General features: G+C 42.1%; 1 protein-coding gene across 2 annotated transcripts in view; it reads right to left on the bottom strand.

Moving 5' to 3' along the window:
- The window catches only part of SCLT1 (sodium channel and clathrin linker 1), a 317,891-nt gene that overhangs the window by 50,685 nt on the left and 244,524 nt on the right, over positions 1 to 22,682 (bottom strand). For both annotated transcript variants that reach the window (XM_075348629.1, XM_075348639.1), the window contains 2 exons: positions 15,455 to 15,529; positions 11,453 to 11,598 (listed from right to left, as the gene is read on the bottom strand). In XM_075348629.1, coding sequence (XP_075204744.1) covers positions 11,453 to 11,598; positions 15,455 to 15,529 — 221 coding nt within the window. The remainder of the gene's footprint in view (positions 1 to 11,452; positions 11,599 to 15,454; positions 15,530 to 22,682) is intronic.

Raw genomic sequence — 22,682 nt, 5'->3', positions numbered from 1 at the left:
GAGATGTCACACAGTCAGACCTTACCAACGATGCAGGAACGATACAGGTTGCAGTAGCGACCTGTATAACGATCTCAGCAGTCACTGTGACCCTGTCACACAGTGTCAAATACAGCGAAGTGTCCTGCCCAGCAGGACATCACCTTTGAAGAAAATGGCCTGGACCATTCTGCAATGACTAGCGATCTCACAGCAGGGGTCTGATCGCTGGTAGATGTCACACATAAAGAGATCGCTACTGCGTCACAGAAACCGTGACTCAGCAGCGATCTCGCTAGCGATTTCGTTATGTGTGACGGTACCTTTAGGGTACAGTCTCACTAAACGACGTATCAGCGATTCCGACCACGATACGACCTGGTCAGGATCGCTGGTGCGTCGCTACATGGTCGCTGGTGAGCTGTCGATGAGGCAGATCTCACCAGCGACCAGCGACTCGTGTAACGATGCTGCGCTTGGTAACCAGGGTAAATATCGGGTAACAAAGCAAAAAGCTTTGCTTGGTTACCCGATATTTACCTCGGTTACCAGCGTACACCGCTTAGCGCTGGCTTCCTGTATATGTAGCTAGGGTACACATCGGGTTACTAAGCAAAGCGCTTTGCTTAGTTACCAGATATTTACCCTGGCTACGTGTGCAGGGAGCCAGCGCTAAGCGGTGTACACTGGTAACCAGGGTAAATATCGTGTAACTAAGCAAAAGCTTTGCTTAGTTACCCGATATTTACCCTGGTTACCAGCGTACGCTGCTAACACAGAGTCTGTGCTCGTTGGTCTCCCACCGTCAAACACGCCGATGTGTGCTGCACAGCGAGAGACCAACGAGCAAAAAATGAACCAGAAGAGTCTGTAACCATCAGCGATTTCACAGCAGGGGCCAGGTCGCTGCTTAGTGTCACACACAGCGAGATCGCTGATGAGGTCACTGGTACGTCACAAAACCTGTGACTCAGCATCGATCTCGCTAGCGATCTCGCTATGTGAGAAGTACCCCTTACAGCATGCAGTTTTCAGATTAAATAGCAAAAGCCTGTTGACAGAATCACTTTAACTCTTTAAAGTACAATTTGGAGCCATTTAGGGGTAAAATTCGCTGCATTCCTATTCCACACATACCTTGGTGCTGCACAGATTGATCAAGAGTGGCAAACACTGACATATATTTGTGACACTGCCAATGTTAATATGAGACAATATTTTCTGTCTATTTTAGTTCTTTAGTTGATGAGCTTGCCTCCTTATTTTAAAATTACTTCAATCCAAAAAACTTTAAAGGAGTTTTCTATTTTATTTTTAACCTTAGCAGTGGGAACCCACCATGGAAATAGAAAAAAAGAAGACAAGCTTATCACCAGAATCTACCCCTCCCTTCCACCCTCTCCAGTGCTCCAACGAGCTCTCCAGACCAACGGTCACCTAACCCTGCAGACAATGAGCTCAACAGTCTTGTCACTTATGGTTGTGACGAGTGATAAGGGAACCCGTGGAAGTTTGGTTCGGCGGGTTCAGCCAGACTTTAAATAAAGTTCTGTTTGGGACCTGGACTTGACCTGAACCCCAATGGAAGTCACTAATTGGGAAGTTTGGGTCTCTTAAAGACTGTGCTTGGTACGAACACCAAAACTCGGGTTCACTCATCTCTAGTTGTGACGTCAGTGCTACTGCTTTGGTGGAAATTGGCAGAACGGAGGCTGAATTCTGGTGATAAATGGAAAACCCCTCTAAGCCCAGAATCACACTAACACAATTGAAGTAAATTCTCATCAGAATAGAGTAGTAGAGAAATTGATGAGGTTTTACAAATACATGATACAGGTATTTCCAGCACAGGAACTGACCTGTGAGCTATTTTTATTATTTGCAGGATACAATTCCTGTTGTGGAATCTTAATGCGGACGTTGGAATTCTTGAGTGAAATCCACAAAGAATCCGCAGCAAGATCTGCAATTTGCGCACACAATGGTGAGGATATATACAGATATGCTATATGATGCCAATCTGAGCACAAACTACACTATAGGTCAGTCTAATGAATAAAAGAAAAAATCAAGTGTATCTATATGAATAGGAGTCAGGCGTAGCTATGAGAAGGCAATAGTCATTTTATACAGCTAGTAAACTAGAGGATAGCGTTTATTTTACAGAAGTTTCCATTTTGCTAAGAAATACGATGAATCTTTACATTATGTATTTTCTTTCAAACTGCACATTTTAAAGAAGACAAAATACAGGGTGAAGCCATTCTCCCAAATGCCACAGATCAGCAGGCTGTGAGCCATGTGTTCTACCTAGGAATAATGTGCTAATCAAAAGTGACTGCGGGGAAAATCAGAATATAATATTGTCATCCTGCAGTTACTAATTCAGGACATGGAACAATAGCTTAAAGTGTGTGAGCTTTGATTTGCATCAGATCCGAACAGCGGAGCTCTTTAGGTAGTCTGAATCCAGACAGAAAAATATGCCCTTTGGAGAATTACAATTGTAACTGTAATCACAACTTTTCAGAAAAACGTATTACATATAGATTTATGCAGCTGGGAAGCTAAAAGTGCTCATAAAAAAACTAGAGTATAAAAAAAAACGGGAAGAAAGAATCACATAAAAATGGATAGTGGCCATAAAAAAAGCAAGCTGGAAGTTATGGCCTAATAATATTTTTCTTCTATGACTAAACACATTATTTTTAGTAAATAAAATAATACCGGGTACGGAGAAGGTGTAAGAAAGTCTCAAAGTGATAAGTAGACGTATGGAAGAGACTATAGAGTTCAAAGAACACGAGAGGCACATTTTATCTGTCGGCTTCCTGAGGGCAGCTCCGTGGGGCTGGTATTTTAAGTGATTTCCTAAAATATATCAGCGCTCGAAACACTTTTTTCAACACCGAAGTTTTATTCAAATAAGCCATGGCTACATGAGGTATCATTACACAGTCATACAGCAGTTTTATCTTCTGAATATACTGCTAAAGATAACTTCAAAAATTATGCTTCATAAATAATAAAAAAATACCAAATGTCCTAGGTCTTAAAGATAAAAAAAACAACTTAAGTGCTTCTTTAACTGCACCGGCATCTTACTGTATGACACTCTGTAGTTACTTCTTGTAGTTCAGCCTTCTGTTTTCTTCTCTATATCTTCCAACATACTGTACATCCTAGCTCTCATCCGGCATGTTATTCATCTGTGCTCTGCTATCAATCCCATAATGAATCGGTTGAGCATCACCTCACTAGTTACAGACAGTCCAATCTCTCGGGTGACATTGCAGTTATCCTATCTACAGTGCAGACCAAACGTTTGGACACACACCGTCTCATTCAAAGAGTTTTCTTTATTTTCAGGACTCTGAAAATTGTAGATTCACATTGAAGGCATCAAAACTATGAATTAAAACATGTGGAATGAAATACTTAAAAAAGTGTGAAACAACTGAAAATATGTCTTATATTCTAGGTTCTTCAAAGTAGCCGCCTTTTGCTTTCATTACTACTTTGCACACTCTTGGCATTCTCTTGATGAGCTTCAAGAGGTAGTCACCAGAAATGATCTTCCAACAGTCTTGAGATGATTAGCACTTGTTGGCCCTTTTGCCTTCACTCTGCAGTCCAGCTCACCCCAAACCATCTCGATTGGGTTCAGGTCTGGTGGCTGTGGAGACCAGGTCATCTGGCTTGGCACCCCATCACTCTCCTTCTTAGTCAAATAGCCCTTACACAGCCTGGAGGTGTGTTTGGGGTCATTGTCCTGTTTAAAAATAAATGATGGTCCAACTAAACGCAAATCGGATGGAATAGCACGCCGCTGCAAGATGCTGTGGTAGCCATGCTGGTTCTGTATGCCTTCAATTTTGAATAAATCCCCAACAGTGTCACCAGCAAAGCACCCCCACACTATCACACCTCCTCCATGCTTCATGGTGTGAACCAGCCATGTAGAGTCCATCCGTTCACCTTTTCAACAAAGACACGGTGGTTGGATCCAAAGATCTCAAATTTAGACTCATCAGACCAAAGCACAGATTTCCACTGGTCTAATGTCCATTCCTTGTGTTCTTTAGCCCAAACAAGTCTCTTCTGCTTGTTGCCTGTCCTCAGCAGTGGTTTCCTAGCAGCTATTTTACCATGAAGGCCTGCTGCACAGTCTCCTCTTAACAGTTGTTCTAGAGATGAGAAGGTGTGTCCAAACTTTTGGTCTGTACTGTACATTTTCCTAACTAAGTAAATATATTATAGATATACAGTTAGAGAGGCTGAACTGTTGTAGTTAGTTATATTTGTGTGGTAAGAGCCGTGCAGTCATCATTATAACTGTGATAGAAGCTTATGTCAAGAACTTCAGTGGTAAAGTTCATTCAATTTCGTCATAATGGAGCATGTATAAAATGAGATGGTGAACCACTTCACAGAGGATAAAGTGATGTAGTTGCCAGAAGGTCACCGTTTCAGACAGAATAGGAATGAAGAGTGGCTAATATTAGGCAATTGCTATTTTTTAACGTATTTTGAGAAATGTAAGACTAAAAACATATTCTGGTTTATTTCAGACATGTTTCTTTACTCCTTTTCTCCATATAAGCACCTTTGTGATTAGCTGCTTTTAGTTTGAATCTACAATGTGCATATTCCAATAAGAACAAGGAAAACACTGCATGAACAGGTGAGTCCAAACCTTTGATTGGTCCTGACTATAATCTAACTGAAAAGAAGTATAATTGGAATTTTACAGATAGAAGAGAAGAGTAGATACAATTAGACAAAAGTCATCTTATAAGGCAATTCTAGCTGTCTTAATACACGATGGGCAACACCATGAAGTGGCTTTCACGAGGGAACAGCACACCAGTCCTGCTTCCATGATTATAGTCTGGGGTGGCCTAATGTACAGTTGCCAGACCCATCTAGTCTTCATTCCAGGTACAATAATAGCATGGCGCTATATTGATTTAGTTGTGGAACAAATGGTATAGCCATTTCTCGAAAGTGTCCCAGGAACGGTTTTTCAACGCAACATTATTGCTTATGCTAAAGTAAGGAGCTTGCGTGGCCCAAAAGTTCTACCATCCAGAACATCTTGGACATTTTTGATTGGCAATTGCAGGTCGACCTGCCAGTACTGGATCTTGAGGATTTGCATCCAAATATGTATACATTTGAAACCAGAAGTTTATATACACTATCTAAAAAGACACTCATGAATGTTTTCCTCACTACCTGATATCAAAATATACCTTTCCCGTTTTAGGTCAATTAGGAACCAAAATTATATTTGCCAAATGGCATAATAATGAGAGAAAGAAAATGTTTTAAGGCATTTTTATTACTTTCTGCAAAGTCAAAAGTTTAGATACACTAATAGTACTTTGCCTTTAAACAATATGGGACAGCCCATATGATGATGTCATGTCTTTGGAAGCTTTCTGATAGGCTTATTGGCAACATCTTAGAGACACACCTGTGGATGTATTTTAATGCACACCTGAAACACACTACTTTTTTGTGTAGCATTATGGGAAAGTCAAAATAAATCAGCTAAGATCTCAGGAAGAGAATTGTAGATTTGTCTGGCTCATCCTTAGGTGCAATTTCCAGATATCTGAAGGTGCCTCGGTCATCTGTACAAACAATTATGTGCAAGTACAAACAGATAGGAATGTGCAGCCATCATACCACTCAGGAATGAGACGGGTTCTGTGTACCAGAAATGAACGTGCTTTGGTCAGACTTGCATATCAACCCAAGAACAATTTAAGCAAAAGACCTTGTGAAGATGCTTGCAGAAGCTGGTAAGATTGTGTAATTATCCACTGTGAAACGATTCCTGTATCAACATGGGCTGAAAGGCCACTCTGCCAGAAAGAAGCCACTACTCCAAAATAAACAGATTAATGTTTTCAAATGCACACAGGAGCAAAGACTTTAATTTTTGGAGACATGGCCTGTCGTCTGATGAAACTAAAATTAAACAATTTGGCCATAATGACCATTGTTGTGTTTGGAGGAAAAAGAGAGAATGTTTGAAACCTAAGAACATCATCCCAACTGTGAAACATGGTGGTGGCAGCATCATGTTGTGGTGTTGTTTTGCTCCGGGGGAACTGGTGCATTTCACAAAATGGATGGCATCATGAGGAAAAAAGATTATGTGTCAATACTGAAGAACATCTCAAGACTACAGCCAGGAAATTTAAGCTTGGGCAGAAATGGGTCTTCCAAATGGATAATGACCCGGAGCATACTGCCAAACTGGTTACAAAAAGTCAATGTTTTGGAGTGGCCATTACAAAGCCCTGATCTTAATGCTATGGAAAATATATGGGCAAAGCTGGAAAGGCAGGTGCGAACAAGACAACCTACAAACATGGCTCAGTTATACTAGCTCTGTCAGAAGGAATGGGCCCGAATTCCTACCAACTATTGTGAGACACTTGTGGAAGGATATCCAAAACGTTTCACCCAAATCACACAATTTAAGGGCAATGGTACCAAATACTAATGAAATGTATGTAATCTTTTGACTTTGTAGGAAGTAATAATGCATTAAAACATTCTCTCTCATTATTCTGGCATTTGGCAAATATAAATAATTAAGGAAATCCTAATTGACTTAAAATGGGAAAGGTTGATTCTGATTTCATGTCAGATAGTGAGAAAAAGATGCATATGTGTCTTTTTAGATAGTGTATGTAAACATCTGGTTTCAACTGTATATACAAAATACAATATGTATATTGTGCCCCACACTGAATGCACTTCACATGCAAATCCTCAAGATCCGCTACGGACGTCTTTTCAGTTGGGTCATATACAGGACCAGTCAAAAGTCTGGACAGACCAGCTTATATAATGATTTTCTTTGTTTGTATTTGAACATGCACAGTGTAGATTCAGACTGAAGGCAGCAAAACCATGAAGAAATACATATAGAATCAAGTAGTAAAGAAACACCAATGAAGCCAACTAAAATATGTGTTAAATTCATCAAAGTGTCCCCCTTTAATTCTGATGACAGCTCTATACACCTTTGGCACTTTCTCATGCAACTTCGTAAAGTAGTCACTTAAAATGGCTTCCAATGAACAAGTATACCTAGTCAAAAGTTAATTTATGAAATCACTGGCTCTCAGGTCTGTTTTGCAGAGGCAGTGTTTTTTCCACGCAATGCGGAGTCGAATTCCACAATTGTTTCTAATCCAGACTATGGCAAGAACCATTCAATTCACTAAAAAGAAATTGTAATCCACCATTACTTTAAGACAAGTTAGTCAATCCAGAAAACTGCTAGCACTTTGAAGGTATCCTCAAGTGCAGTCATGAAAACCATCAATCACTATTATAAAACTGGCTCTTATAAGAACTACCCCAAGAAAAGAAGACCAACAATTGCCCTGCTGCAGAGGATAAGTTCATCAGAGTCACCAGACTCAAAAGCTGAAAACTGACAGCACCTCAGATAGCAACCCTCAAATGATTTAAACTAAAAACACATGTTAACATCAGCTCTACAGATGGAACTGCAATAAGTAAATTATGGCTTTATGATTGAATTGCTGCAAAGAAGCCACTGCTGAAGACCACAAACAAGTAGACAAAGCTTGTTTAGCCAAGCAACGCAAGAACTGGAATTAAATCAGTGCTAATATGCACAGTTGGTCTAAGTCATGTCTTTGTGAAACACAGAAAAGGTGCTAATGGTTTCTACTTGAGTGGCACTTACCGTGAAGCATGGAGAGGGAGGTGTGATGGTGTAAGGCTGCTTTACTACTAACAATGTTAGTGATTTATTTAAATTTTAATATACACTTACCCAGCATGCCTAACACAGCATACTGCAATGATAAGCCATCCCATCTGGCTTGCACTTAATACCATAATTACTTGACAAAGGCTACACTCCTGTAGCCGAAACGCGTCGCTGTTGTGTCACTATCCATGGAGGACATTGTCTTAACTGTTCATATGTTTATATGATCGTTTTTACTGGAAACCAAGCAGAATAAAGCATCTGGAAATTTACTGGCATATCTCTCCTTGCGCTGGGCAGAACTCTTCTCTCTTCATTACACACAGGTAGCAGCACCTGCAGCCCGAGCAGCAGAAGGAAATTCGAGCACATGGAATGGGTGAGCTGAAAGTTTTTCTCTTTGTTAATACCATAATTAACCATGATAAAACCATGATTTTTGTTACAAGACAATGACCCAAAACACATCTCCCAGTTATGTGACCAAGAAGAGGAGGGATGGAGTACTGAACCAGATGAGATGGATTCTACAATTACCCACCATTAATCTAATTGAGATAGTTTGGAATGAGTTGGACTACAGAGTGAAGGCAAAGCAGCCAACAAGAGCTCAGCATCTTTGGGAACTTTTTCAGGCCTGTTGGAAAGACATTCCAGGTGACTACCTGATGAAGCTGATTGAGAATATGCCACAGGTGTGCAAGACTGTCAAGGGAGTAAGAGAAAGGGAAAACAGTTACTTTGAAACAATCCAGAATATATGGTACACCTTACATCATTCACGTGTTTCTTTACTCATTGTTTCAATATGTTCCTATGTGGTTTTGCCCCAATCAGTCTAAAACTAACATTTTCACTTTCCAACAAAAGCAAGGAAAACCAGAGATCAGGTGTATCCAAACCCTTGGCAAGCATAGTATTCTTTAGGACAAAGCTAGGCAAAGTGTGGCAGGCGGACCACATCCGGCCCTCTGGCTGTTCCAGTCCAGTCCGCAGACTTAGACAGCCAAAATAACAATTGCCCATGGGTCACACCATGCCCCTGCTCGCCGTCTGCTCTCACCGGCATCTGAATCCTAGGGATGCAGACAGTGGTGAATACCTTGATGTAAGATGTAGTTGCCACATCATCGCTTCTACTGTACGGAGATTTAAAGCACCGGAGACAGGAGCAGAGCACCGAGGAAATGGGAGCGAGTTATTTTTTTCCATAGGTCTATGGGATGTTTGCATGTATATAGGAGGCAATATGGGGTCTCGTATAGTGTTTAAGATGCTATGTGGGGGCTCCTACTGTATATAGGGGACTGTGTGAGGGCTCATACTGTATTTAGGAGGCTATGTGGGGCCTCATAATGTATACAGTAAGGCTATGTGGGGGCTCATGCTGTATATTGGGAGGGCTATGAGGGGTCATACTGTATATAGGGGGCTCTGTGGGTGATCATACTGTATGTAGGAGGCTATGTGGGGGCTAATATATATATATATAGGAGGGCTATGTGAGAGCTCGTACTGTATATAGAGGGGCATTGCAGGGTCTCACAATGTATATAGAGGGGCTATGTGGGGCTCATACTGCATAAAGCGCAATATGTGGTGGCTCATACTGTATGTAGGGTCCTGTGTGGAGGTCATATGGTATCTAGGGGGATGGCAGCATATGTAATTTTGGGCAAAATTAAATGATAATATGAATATAAAATAATAATTATATTTGTAATTAATATGTTAATATTAATATTGAGCTAAATTAATTTCAGCCAATAGTTTGGGCCCTCCAGAACAGTCAATGTCCCTCGTGGCCTCTCAGGAAAAGTAATTGCCCACCCTTGCTCTAGGGTGTATTGTCAGTTGATAAAGGAACCCAAATGAAATAAATAAATTGTTATAAATTAAGCTGGAGAGATAAAATTTAATGCTAAAAAATTAGTGCGTCTTATCTCAGTTTAAAGCATAAGGAACTGTAGCTTTAAGGCCAGCACAGATTAAAGTGACTCAAATACTCTACCATATATTTCTCTACGCTTCTGACTTGACTGCTATGCTGAGATTTTGCGAATGCCAGTCCTCTGCTCCCATGTGCATCCTGTATGCACCGCTAAACATAATAAAAACTTTTTATGACTCTTTATAGACCATATAAATCAATCAGAGCATTACACAACAAGAAACTACTGGAAAGACTGAAACTTCTGAAAAAAAACAAAACCCAAAAAATGTAACAGCTTGTCAGTGCTGACAATAGTACCATAGGTCTGTATTTATGGAAGAGGAGATTCATTCCCAAGAAGTTTGATCACACATGGTCAATCATGGTGCTCGAAAATGAGCTCATAGTGCTACTTACCATGTAATTCTACAGGCAGTCTACTTTATAACAATATATTATTTGGAAGTACAGGAATATATAAACAGGGAGGTCATGTGCAATTATATAATTGTTTACATGTCAAGGCTTTTAAAGGGAACCTGTCATGTCCCCAAATGCTATTAACCTGCATACATGGGGTTAATCTGTAGGATAACAGTGCTCTAAAGCTGTGCGGCCACTGTACAGAAAGCCCAGCTAATTAACTTTATTCCCCCAAGCGCCTCCAGCTTTCAGTTATAGAGTACTCAGTGAGCAGCAGCTGTAACCAAGCCCCGGAACTGACTGACAGCCAGCTCTATACTGATGCACTGTAGAGCCGACTGCCAGTCAGTGCCGGGGGCATTGTTACAGCTTCCACTCACTATATACTGGGCAGTAACTGAAGCTGCTGAGGCTGCACCTCGATGACTGAAAGCAGAACGCTGCCTGGAGGAATAGAGTTAATTTCCTCTGGGCAGCGGGGCTCTCGGTGCCGGGAAGGTTCAGAACATTATAACCCTGCAGATTCACCCCATATCTGCAGGTTGATAGGATTATTTTTACATGACAGGTTCCCTTTAAATGATCTCACATCTTCTTATTGAACTAGTATCAGTGGATATTGATGATAGTTAGTACATCATTTGTATGATTTTAACTGTTGCTATTATGCTGTTGAAAAATGGAAAATAAAGCCTTTAAAAAGGAAAAAGAAAATTCCTACAGACACTCCAAAATCATGTAAAAAAACCTCTCCAATGGAGGTGGCGCACTAGTTGGTGGTACAGTTGCCATACACACCAAGCGTGCAGGAGCATCTATCCACATTTGATCTCTTGTCGACCAGGTGAGTAAGTGCGCTGGTTTTCCACCAGTACTGTATTCTGTTCTGAAAAGTTTTCTTGTTAGAAATTGTAAGTTTTGATTAAAATGGTGACCGTCACCAAGGACATTATGCGGACAGAATAAAGAGAATGCCAAATATACAGAATGGTGGTTCGGAGCGTCTTTCTGTGTAGTGAGATTTACAGGCCTATTTTTAGAATACATAACAAGCCTAGACTGACCAATCACAGCAGCTCCGGTGAAATCTCACAATAACCCCATGATAAGAATAAAAAAGAGCATCCTGGAACTGCAATTTTACCAAATTGCAGAATTTACAGTTTGCATTTTAAACCCATTTCTTTCATGCTGAAAGCACAGAAGAATAAATGGGCAACAACGTGTGGCCTTATCTCATAATGACGAACAGTTCCCCAGAGGCCGCTAATCTACATAGTCATCTTGGAAACCTTCAACAGCACTTGACTTTCCCCAGATATAATTGATGATTAAAAGGGTTTGCTCACTTTAGTTCCAGTTGTTTCATTTTCTTTTGCACTGCACTCAGGCTTATCTTGAGGTCATCTTTTGTGCGTTCGGCAATCAGGCAGCGCTGCTGTAGTTCCTCCAGCTTCCTATAATCTTTCTCATTTCCCCGGCCGTCTCGATACACCTGCAACAAGAGATTGGATCAGGCTGGCAATAGATTACTATGAAGGATTGAAATGTAGTCACTGGATAAGGGCCAAGTCAGAAAGTCAAAAGCAGAAAGAAACAACTTCATACATAGGATATCAAGGAGGAAACGTGCCTCCTTGTGTGATTCTATAGGGGCCTACATGCCATCAAAACCACAATCCTATAGAAATGAATGATCGAGGGAAACGGTGTATCTTCAGAAAACGCCGCTAGATGAGCCTAAAATGCTAATGAGATTTATCATGAAGGGCGTTCGCTGTGTCCTTCAGTGCACGAAATGTAGCACACCATATGTCGAACAATGTTTTGTAAATCTGACACATATTTAAAAAACAAATTATTGTCTACAGACGTCTTACGTTAAGACAATTCCCCTACAGGTATGAAAATTACATTTATAATAGTAGCAATTGATAAATCTCTTACATTGTGAACCATGCCCGCTTCCCACTCATGTGCCCAAAATAGCCTAAAATCACAAAACAATGTGCAACAAAACTTGCAAGGGCAATAAAATGCTATAGCCTTCAAGAGACACTGTGGACAAAAATGGAAGATGCAAAGTCTGTTTTGCAGGTATTCCTCGGAGTGCGAGTGATCTGCGTGCCTACAGCTATGACAGCCTCGATTACTGGGCTTGTACCAGAAGATGTATAACCAGCCTCCACGCAATGGTCTACAGGTATTGGGATTTCACCCAACTTAGGAGCTCATAAACTAACCTATTCTTCCCATCAAAATAACTGATACCCTAATGCAGGGGTCTCCATCTTGTGGTTCGGGAGCCACATGTGTCTCACGGGCCCGTGATGTGTGGCTTGAAGCTATCTACCAGCTTATTGCATTAGCACCAGGTCTAGCAAACAGCTATGAAAAGCAGGTCTCCAGGTGGTGAATAATGTGATTAGCCCCAGATAGAAGAGCAGATATGAATGCCACATCTCACTAAGCGACATCGCTAGCAACATCGCTGCTGAGTCACAGTTTTTGTGACGCAACAGCGATGTTGCTAGCGATGTCGCTGTGTGTGACATCCAGCAACGACCTGGCCCCTGCTGTGAGGTCGTTGGTCGTTGCTGAATGTCCTGGACCATTTTTTGGTTGTTGCTCTCCTGCTGTGAAGCATACATCACTGTGTTTGACAGCAAGAGAGCAACAGCTGAATGTGCAGGGAGCAGGGAGCCGGCTTCTGCGGACGCTGGTAACCAAGGCACACATCGGGTAACCAAGCAAAGCGATTTGCTTGGTTACCCAATATTTACCTTGGTTACCAGCGTCCGCAGCTTCTAGAAGCCGGCTCCCTGCTGGTCACCACCATGCTATGCACGCCTGATCTTGGTTTGCAATATATTCCTCCTGTTGGTAGCTGTACACATTCAGTTGCCTCACCCTTTCCACAGGCATTGCTAATTAAGCACCATACTTGGATCTGGTCCGCCTTTATCAATGGTTGCTGTCTGGCACTGGGAGGGTCAGTTCTGATATAGTCCTGGTATGTGTAGAGCTTGCTCCACATGCTGGGACCTGGGCTGGCCTCTATCCACAATTGCCTCTTTTGCAACATAGAAGCGGTTATATATACAGGTTACAGGTATGTGTGCTCCATTATGGTTCTGCTTTTAACTTTATCTAGGAGGCCGCATGGCACATGAAATACAGAATATAGAGTAGGACCCCCCTATAGAGATTTGCCGTGACGTTGGCAGGGGTGGCTCAAAGAATTGATCAATTATTTGCTAAAAATCTCATTTATATTACAGTACAGTTGGAATAAATCTGTGAATTTGCACTTTTTATATGATGCATGCCATTTTCAGATCGTGCTGGCTCCCCTCTCTCCCTGCACACGTAGCCAAGGTACACATCAAGTAACTATAAGCAAAGCACTTTGCTTAGTAACCTGATGTGTACTATGGTTACCAAGCACAGCATTGTTACACGGGTCACTGGTGGCTGATCTCTGATCGCTGTGGAGATCTGCCTGATTGACAGCTCACCAGCGACCATGTAGCGACGCACCAACGATCCCTGCCAGGTCAGATTGCTGGTGGGATCGCTGAAGCATCGCTAAGTGTGACGGTACCTTAAGGAGGGAACTCCTGGATCTTGGTATACTGCCTCTGTGTGATTTCTGTGGAAAAGCTTTGGCTATCATTATACTAGTAATGGGGGCTCTGGGTGTCACTACTGTGAGAGGGCAGAAGCTGGATGTGGCTCGCAACCCTCTCTTAGAGCTGAATGTAGCCCACATGGTCAAAGGTTGGGGACTGCTGCCCTGATGAAACCCTGATGGGTCCTTTGTCAATGGTGTTTGGTGTTGAGGCTACAAAGGCAAAGAGAAACTTTGAAGACTGCGAAGCACCACAAACTGAAAAGGAATCCATCATGAAGAATTACCCCCAAAACAGTTATATAGGTATGTAAAATACAATAAATTTGGAGTGCACATGCACACACACCTTCTGTATGAGAGGCTAGCAAAGCAGGAGTGGAATCCCAGTCAATAAGGAGCGCAACGTTAACTGCCCCCACAGTGGGTAAAGTAGTAATGATGAAGATTTAAAGATACAGAAGGTGCACACATTCGTGAAGATTTGTTTCTTGATTTTGACAACAATTTATTTGATGATTCAATTTGTGGAATCTTTATTAAAATGATCACAGGGTGAAGTGGAAGGCCATGGGTATGCTCACTGTACTTATAGCACTGCATAGCACCATTACTACTTCATCACTACTACTTTACCGACTGAGTGTGCAATGAACGTTTCACTCGTATAATGGTATGTAGTTCTTAAAAGCTTAAAGAGAATCTGTCATCAGGTTTTTGCTACCTCATCTGAGAGCAGTTTGATGTAGGCAAAGAGATCCTGAATCCAACAATGCATCACTTAGTTAACTGGGTTCATCGATTGTGACAAAGAGTTTTTAGATTTAGCAATGCAGCAGAGCTGAGTAAACTAATCCCACCTATACCAGGCTTTCTATGTGCAAAGTCTATAGACAGGAACCGTGTATCTTGCTGCGCTATCTCCACACCAGGATGTAATAAATTATTCCATGTCTTCATTATTTATGCACAGGTCAACGCATTTCGGAAATTGCAGCCTCCTTCCTCAGAATAACAGGCAAGAACATCAATAATCAGATTATTTATGTTCTTGCCTGTTGTCCTGAGGAAGGAGGCTGCGACCTCTGAAACGCATTTAACTGTGCAGAAATAATAAAGACATAGAATAATTTATTACATCCTGGTGTGATGATAGCACGGCAAGATACCAGGTTCCTTCTTCTGAATTTACTCTGCTCTGCTTGGGGCTGCAGCTCTTTGCCTTTATATGTCGCTGATAAAGGAGTTGTGACTTGCACAACTACTCTAAGTGAGTTCCTCACTATTAACTAATTTTGTTATCTGGTAAGACCCTATTGCGCTTCTCGACAGTTCTATCTTCAAAGTCTATAGACAGTGAGTCACTAATTACAGAAAGGGGCGTGGCAGACGAGCTGACCTCTTGCTGACCTAGTCCAGCAACAATAATGTTCTGAAGGTAAAACAAACATAGCAGGTAAACAACAGTACAGACCTTGATAAGAGATGAATTGCTGAAGTTTGTGTGTTAACCCCTACAGCATGCTGTCTTCAGATTACATAACAGAAGCCTGCTGACAGATTCCCTATAAGAAGAATTACAGATTGCCTTTTCTTCTTATAGGGAATCTGTCAGCAGGCTTCTGTTATGTAATCAGAAATTAGAACCTTAAAAATTAAAAAACGTACTGAAATAAAATGACTTTTTCTGGAATAAAATCTTTTCTTTTTTTGTTTTTACCTTCTCCAGTTCATCCTCTGCTGCTCGCTTGTCCCTTATGGCCCGTTCAATTAGACTCTGCTTCTCAGCACATTCCTGTGCAGAAAGAAAATAAGCGTCATTTCAACGACGATAGTATAACACACAGCATAACAAATCCACTTTTATTTCTTCTACACACCGGCCCAACTGGGCAATAAAATGACCGCATTATTTAATATTTATCATAAAAGCCTATATTTCTCACATACAAACAGTGTTAATAGACAATATAGAGGCTAACATTGAGTTTAGGAAATGTAATTATAGTGTTCGTAGGCCAACAATACAAATATTTTGGTTGTTATTTTTTGAGGGGAGGGGAGGGTGTTAAAAAAATACAAGATGATTTTCTGACACCTGACTTGTCCATATTGGTTGCCCTTTGTGCTGATGATTTAAGATTGGATGGATAACGCTACTATTCTTTATTTAGTTGCTCTAACTAATCGGCTGTTTATACCAAGCTGAACTTGAACTTTCCTTTATTCAAGTTAAAGATTCAGTGGGAGCCCTCCCCCCCCGAACTTAAATAGCAAAAATCAATGATAAATTAACATATAAGAAACGTTTTGTAATGTAACTGATCAGACAAATAAAGATTTTTGGTACTCACCGTAACCTTCATTGGTGGCCCCAGGCACTATGGCTTAAAGAGGTGGTTCACTTCTCTGCAAAAGTGGCCACATCTCTGTAAAACTGATAGGGAAGGCTTTTTCTAAATACCTTGTTCAGGCAATTCTGCCTCCGAGCGGCACTATTGTGGTCCGCTCATCCCCATGAAGTGACTCCTTGAGCTCCGTGACCTCTGAGATTTGGTGATGTCATGTCAAATTCCAGTTGACCAAACATCACTGAGGCCGGCCCCAGTCTTCCTGAGTGACTGGGCTGTGGCCAGAGTTTCAACGCTCGCCACAATCCAGCATCGCTCCTGCTTGCGGCACTCTGCAGTGAAGGAGAGAGCACGCAACATGTTGGGCTGTGATGAGCAGTGAAACTCCGCCTACATCCCAGTCACTCAGGGAGATTGTGGCTGGGCTCAGTGATGTCGGGTCAACTGGAAGTTAACGTGACATCACCGGATCTCAAAGGTCACGGAGCCCGGGGGTCACGTGATGGGGCTGAGCGGACAACAATAGCACCACTCAGAGGCTGAATTGGAGGAAAAAGGTATTTAGAAGAAGCATTCGCCATCAGTTTTACAGGGATGTGGCCACTATTGCAGAGTAGTGAACCACCCCTATAATATGTTGCCACCTGGACGCTGACAACAAGAATACATTTTAGAAGAGAAAAAAAACCTGACTCTACTCCGCCAGACTCCACCATGGCAGCAGACATCCAGTTATTTCATTAAGTGCAAAAGTAGTAGGAGTAAGAAACCCAACACCCTTCACAAATAAGAGAGTGTGCTGTCTCCTCCCATGAAGACTACGAGAAATAGATTTTACAGTGAGTACCAAAAATCTACTTCTTGATCACTTCATTGGGAGACACAGGAACCATGGGATCAAAAAGCTGTTCCTTGGGTAGGAAAACTAATATCAGTCCTGCAGAAGGAAGAATAGCAATCCCTCAGGTTACTACCCAAGCAGCTGCCACTTGTAGTATCCTTATGCTAAGATTTGCATCTTAAGACAATGTGGACATAAGACTAAGTAGTGGCCCTATGGAATAAAAGAATAGACACCTGGAGGCGTAAGACCTCGGAGGTTTCTACCCCTTGGGCGGAGAGAGCCATGCCCTGGCAGGTGCGCAGTAGCTTAGTCCAACCTTACGCATTGGTAGATCGAACCCAGAGAACAATGGTAGCCCTAGAAGCAGTCTGACCTTTGCCAGAATATACCGAGATGAACCAACAGAATGGCCAAATGAAGCTGTGATAAACAAGAGCTACACAGCTGGCTAGGTGGAGTCTGGTGGGAAGAAGTCAGAGTTTTTTCTAAGCTGTATTCAGCCTGCAGGTGACAGCGTATTAACCCATGGTTCCTTTCAGTATAATGTGCAAATAAATAATACAGCTACAACATAGACATAAATAGTACTGTTTTACCTCACACAAAGATTTCTGCTATACCATACACATAAATAATAATACAAAACTGTACATCTTTGTATACTTCGGAGCTGATTCATCAACATTTTTACAACAGAAAACTGGAGTAAAAAGCTCTGAAAAGACGCAAAATGTTTGCACAACGTGAGGTTTTCACAATATTTTTGCCCATCTCTGACAAAGTGGGCTAAGATAAAGCAGGAAGGGGGAGTGACAGGGCATGGTGACTTCCGCTCATCAAATTCATGACATGTGGTGACGTTCCCTACATCACAAATTCTACTCTAGTCTGTGACTGGAGTAAAATGACAAAAAAAGAGACAGTTGCACTCTGAAATGCTAAAAGCATGAAAACCATGAATGTAAGAATATAGATATGCATTACTGCTAAAGGATAGCTAAGAAAAAATTGAGATATCTAGCATACAAAATTGGCTATTTTTATATGTGCCCAGTAGCCACGTCACAGCATATCTCGTATACTGGGTACCTACCCTGAACTGAAGCCTTGCTCGGGGTTTAAAAACCTCCTGTGGATGGCAAGTAGGAACTTACTATAGAAATTAAAATCCCCTGTGGCTTGCTAGCGGGGGAGGGGTGCATGATCAGAAGACACCTGTTCATATTGCAGTTTTGGGAGTGTCGTCAGTCTTTTTGTCTAGATTAAGGCCCCTTTCACACATCAGTTTTTTGCCGTCAGCCACAATCCATCGGATTTTGGAAAAAACGGATGCGGCAACTGATGACGCTGGATCTGTTCTTCTCTCATCGACTTGTATTAGCGACGGATGGCCTCACATTTCATCCGTCGACGGATCCCTCGAAAATTGTTTGTCCGGCAGACAGAGACAACAGTCAAAGTAACGTTTTTTGTCTACGTCGAATAATGAGACAGCAACAGATCCGTCGTCATCCGTCGTTTGGTAGAATGGAAAGCCTATGGGCGCAGGATCCGTCGTAATCCGTTAAATGACGGAGTCCTGCGACGGATTTCGTTTTTTTTAACTGAGCATGCTTCAATTTATTATTTAGTATCAAATTAGCCAGCCAAACCCCCAGCTAGTCGGATCCGTCGAAAAACGGATCCGTCGCATCACTTTTTCCACAATCTGCGACGGATTCGTCGAGCCAATGGATTGTGACTGACGGCAAAAAAACGTTGTGTGAAAGGGGCCTAATGGGGGTCATGCCCTCTGACCGTACACCCCTCCCTCACTAGCAACAGGGATTTTATTCTCTATAACGTGTTCCTGGATTTCCATGCTTTAGCAGTTCAGAGTGCAACTGTCTCTTTTTTTGTCATTTTATGTCATGTTCAGTTTTGCACCTGTTCACATTGCAGTTTTGGGAATGCCGTCAGTCTTTTTGTTGTGACTGGAGTAAGGCTGCTTTCACACCTCCGGATTTAGCAGAGTCGGCCAATCCGGCTCTAAAACCTATGCAACGGATGCGGCAACAAAACCGCATCCTTTGCATAAGTTTTTGACATGCGGCTCGTCCGGTTTTTGCCGCTTGCGGCACGCTACTGAGCATGCGCAGTGGAAAAAACCACTTGCGGCGGCCGGATGCGGTGTTTGCCGCAGGACGCCGCATGCGGCGTCCATTGCAAAGTGTGCCGCAATTGTGCGCGATGCGATTTTTTTGCCGGACAAAAAAACGTCAAACTAGAAGAAATTATTATTTTTGGAGGCAGTATATCAAATTTTTACTAGCAATCCTACCTTCATTAAATATTTAAAACATCAATTTTTATTAGATAAATTTAAAAGTACAAATTAATCCCACACCGTGAGTGATACACACAACCAACAAGAACAAACAAAAAATTCGGACACAATGAGGCCACAATTATGGACCCCTTTTTTTTTATATGCGGAGTTTCTTGTGGAAATTACGGTACTGTTTGTCTAGATTAGGGCAAACAGATCTAGATGCGCCCTAAATCTATCTGTCCGCTACCTGTCAATGGAGATATAACTTATGTTACACGCACCCTAAAGTTAAAGAGGTGCCCCCACTCCACGACGGCTAGCCCTTTATAGCTGCCCCTAAACTCCCTCACTAATACAGGTACAGGCAGTTTAGATATTAAATTAATTTCGTTCAAATAAGGAGATCACTTATCTTAGCATTCTCACGGCAGCTCTTTGCATAAACACAGTCCAGAAAGAGGAGAAAGAGCTCATAAGGCCACAGTTGGAGACCTCTCCACCTTCTGAACTTCCAGTATTGTCTATTCAGACTAAGGCACCGGAGTCTAAATGCACCCTACCTCAGTCTGTCCGCTACCTGTCAATGGAGATATAACTTTCGTTACACGCACCCTAAAGTTAAATAGGTGCCCCCATTCCACGGCGGCTAGCCCTTGGTAGCTGACCCTAAACTCCCTCACCAATTCAGGTACAGGCAGTTTATATAAATTTGGATACTTAAAGATGGTCACTTATCTCGTCTTATGTTCTCATGGCAGCTTTTCCACAAAAGAATACAGTCCGCAATATGTCCATAGGAAAAACTCGACGCGTTTCCCCCCACTAATATGTATTGGGGTTCATCAGGAGTTTCAAGGCACAATCGCCATTCTGATGTCCAGCTGCATATATGGCAGCAGATATCCCTCAAGAGACGGTGATATCTGTCCTGATGAACCCCAATACATATTAGTGGGGGGAAACGCGTCGAGTTTTTCCTATGGACATATTGCGGACTGTATTCTTTTGTGGAAAAGCTGCCATGAGAACATAAGACGAGATAAGTGACCATCTTTAAGTATCCAAATTTATATAAACTGCCTGTACCTGAATTGGTGAGGGAGTTTAGGGTCAGCTACCAAGGGCTAGCCGCCGTGGAATGGGGGCACCTATTTAACTTTAGGGTGCGTGTAACGAAAGTTATATCTCCATTGACAGGTAGCGGACAGACTGAGGTAGGGTGCATTTAGACTCCGGTGCCTTAGTCTGAATAGACAATACTGGAAGTTCAGAAGGTGGAGAGGTCTCCAACTGTGGCCTTATGAGCTCTTTCTCCTCTTTCTGGACTGTGTTTATGCAAAGAGCTGCCGTGAGAATGCTAAGATAAGTGATCTCCTTATTTGAACGAAATTAATTTAATATCTAAACTGCCTGTACCTGTATTAGTGAGGGAGTTTAGGGGCAGCTATAAAGGGCTAGCCGTCGTGGAGTGGGGGCACCTCTTTAACTTTAGGGTGCGTGTAACATAAGTTATATCTCCATTGACAGGTAGCGGACAGATAGATTTAGGGCGCATCTAGATCTGTTTGCCCTAATCTAGACAAACAGTACCGTAATTTCCACAAGAAACTCCGCATATAAAAAAAAAAAAGGGGTCCATAATTGTGGCCTCATTGTGTCCGAATTTTTTGTTTGTTCTTGTTGGTTGTGTGTATCACTCACGGTGTGGGATTAATTTGTACTTTTAAATTTATCTAATAAAAATTGATGTTTTAAATATTTAATGAAGGTAGGATTGCTAGTAAAAAAAAAAGGACAAAAAAACGTGCCAGGCAACGTTCCATCCGGCCGCCGCATCGGCTAAATCTGCCGCATGCGGCAAAAACCGGACCGAACGGAAGCCCATGCGGCACAATCCAACACTAATGAAAGTCTTTGCAAACAAACGCAATCGGCAGCAAAAAAAAATGGTTGCAGTTTTTCTGCAAAGCGCCGGATTGTGCCGCATAGGAAAAACCGGATGTGTGAAAGCAGCCTAAGGGCGGCTTTGCACACTACAACATCGCAGGTGCAATGTCGGTGGGGTCAAATCGAAAGTGACGCACATACGGTGTCACTTGCGATGTCGTAGTGTATAAAACCTTTTTGATACGATGAACGAGCGCAAAAGCGTCGTTATCGTATCATCGGTGTAGTCTCCGACATTTCCATAATGCCGGTGCAGCGACAGGTACGATCGCTGTGTGTAAAACCACAGGAGCGAGGAACATCACCTTACCTGCGTCCCGGCTGCTATGAGAAGGAAGGAGGTGGGCGGGATGTTTACGTCCCGCTCATCTCCGCCCCTCCGTTGCTATTGGCCGCCTGCCGTGTGACGTCGCTGTGATGCCGCACGGCCCGCCCCGTTAGGAAGGAGGCGGTTCGCCGGCCAGAGTGACGTCGCAGGACAGGTGAGTGCATGTGAAGCTGCCGTAGCGATAATGTTCGCTACGGCAGCTATCACAAGATATCGCACGTACGACGGGGGCGGGGACTATCGCGCTCGACATCGCAGCATCGGCATGTGATGTCGTAATGTGCAAAGCCCGCCTAAGACCTGTGGTGAGGCACACCTAATTCATTAAGAGGCACTTCACATTCCAACCTGCCCCCCCATTAAGATCAAAGTGCAAAAAGCTGGTCTTGATGAACACACAAAATGCTCTATATTTAAAAAAAAAAAAAAAAAAAATGAAAATAAATAAATATTGAAGGGGTTGTACCCTTTCAAATAATTTTCGTCCCCTGGTCCATCAGACCAAGAGCAACACACAGATCCGCTGAGCTCAGTAACTGCTCTGCTGTTGACGTAACGTCAAAATCACAGCCAATGCCTGGCAGATGCCCATTGGTGGACAGCGTTAATAGCATGGTTTTGTTTAATTTTTGAAGGAGACAACTCCTTTAAGAGTATTCTTATAAAACAAACAAAAAACAATTATAGCAGCAACTTATCTGAATCTACCATAGCAGATGGGTGAAGGGAAACCGCGCTAAAAGCTCTACCAATGATCTCATCGAGAATCGCCCCGTTTTTACATAGTGTAACACTTTCACACTTAATCGTCACACTTTATTTTTACAGATTGTCTTATAATTTGCACATAGGCTTATAAAGGAAGCTTTTATATGCAGGATGAGAAATAAATTATATTTTGAGATATTAATACAAAATATTGAGCAGGACCACAGCGAGAATTTTCCGGATTTCCTAAGCAGTATAACAAGTAAATGATTTGCTAAGTAAACAGAAGTGAAGTGTTATCTCAGCGGAGGAGAATATGACGGTCTACAACAAGCGAGATTATCTGTGCTCGTCGTATGGGCTACATATTAAGAGCCAGGAAAACTTCACGTCTTTACAAAATGACTTTTTTAATTCAGTTGCAGAGATTTTTGGAAGCCGAAAGAAAATTATCTTGCA

This window comes from Anomaloglossus baeobatrachus, chromosome 1, assembly GCF_048569485.1.
Source record: "Anomaloglossus baeobatrachus isolate aAnoBae1 chromosome 1, aAnoBae1.hap1, whole genome shotgun sequence".
In the NCBI taxonomy this organism is placed as follows: domain Eukaryota; kingdom Metazoa; phylum Chordata; class Amphibia; order Anura; family Aromobatidae; genus Anomaloglossus; species Anomaloglossus baeobatrachus.
Note: the sequence above shows the minus strand (reverse complement) of the source record. Positions and strands in the feature narration are given on the sequence as shown.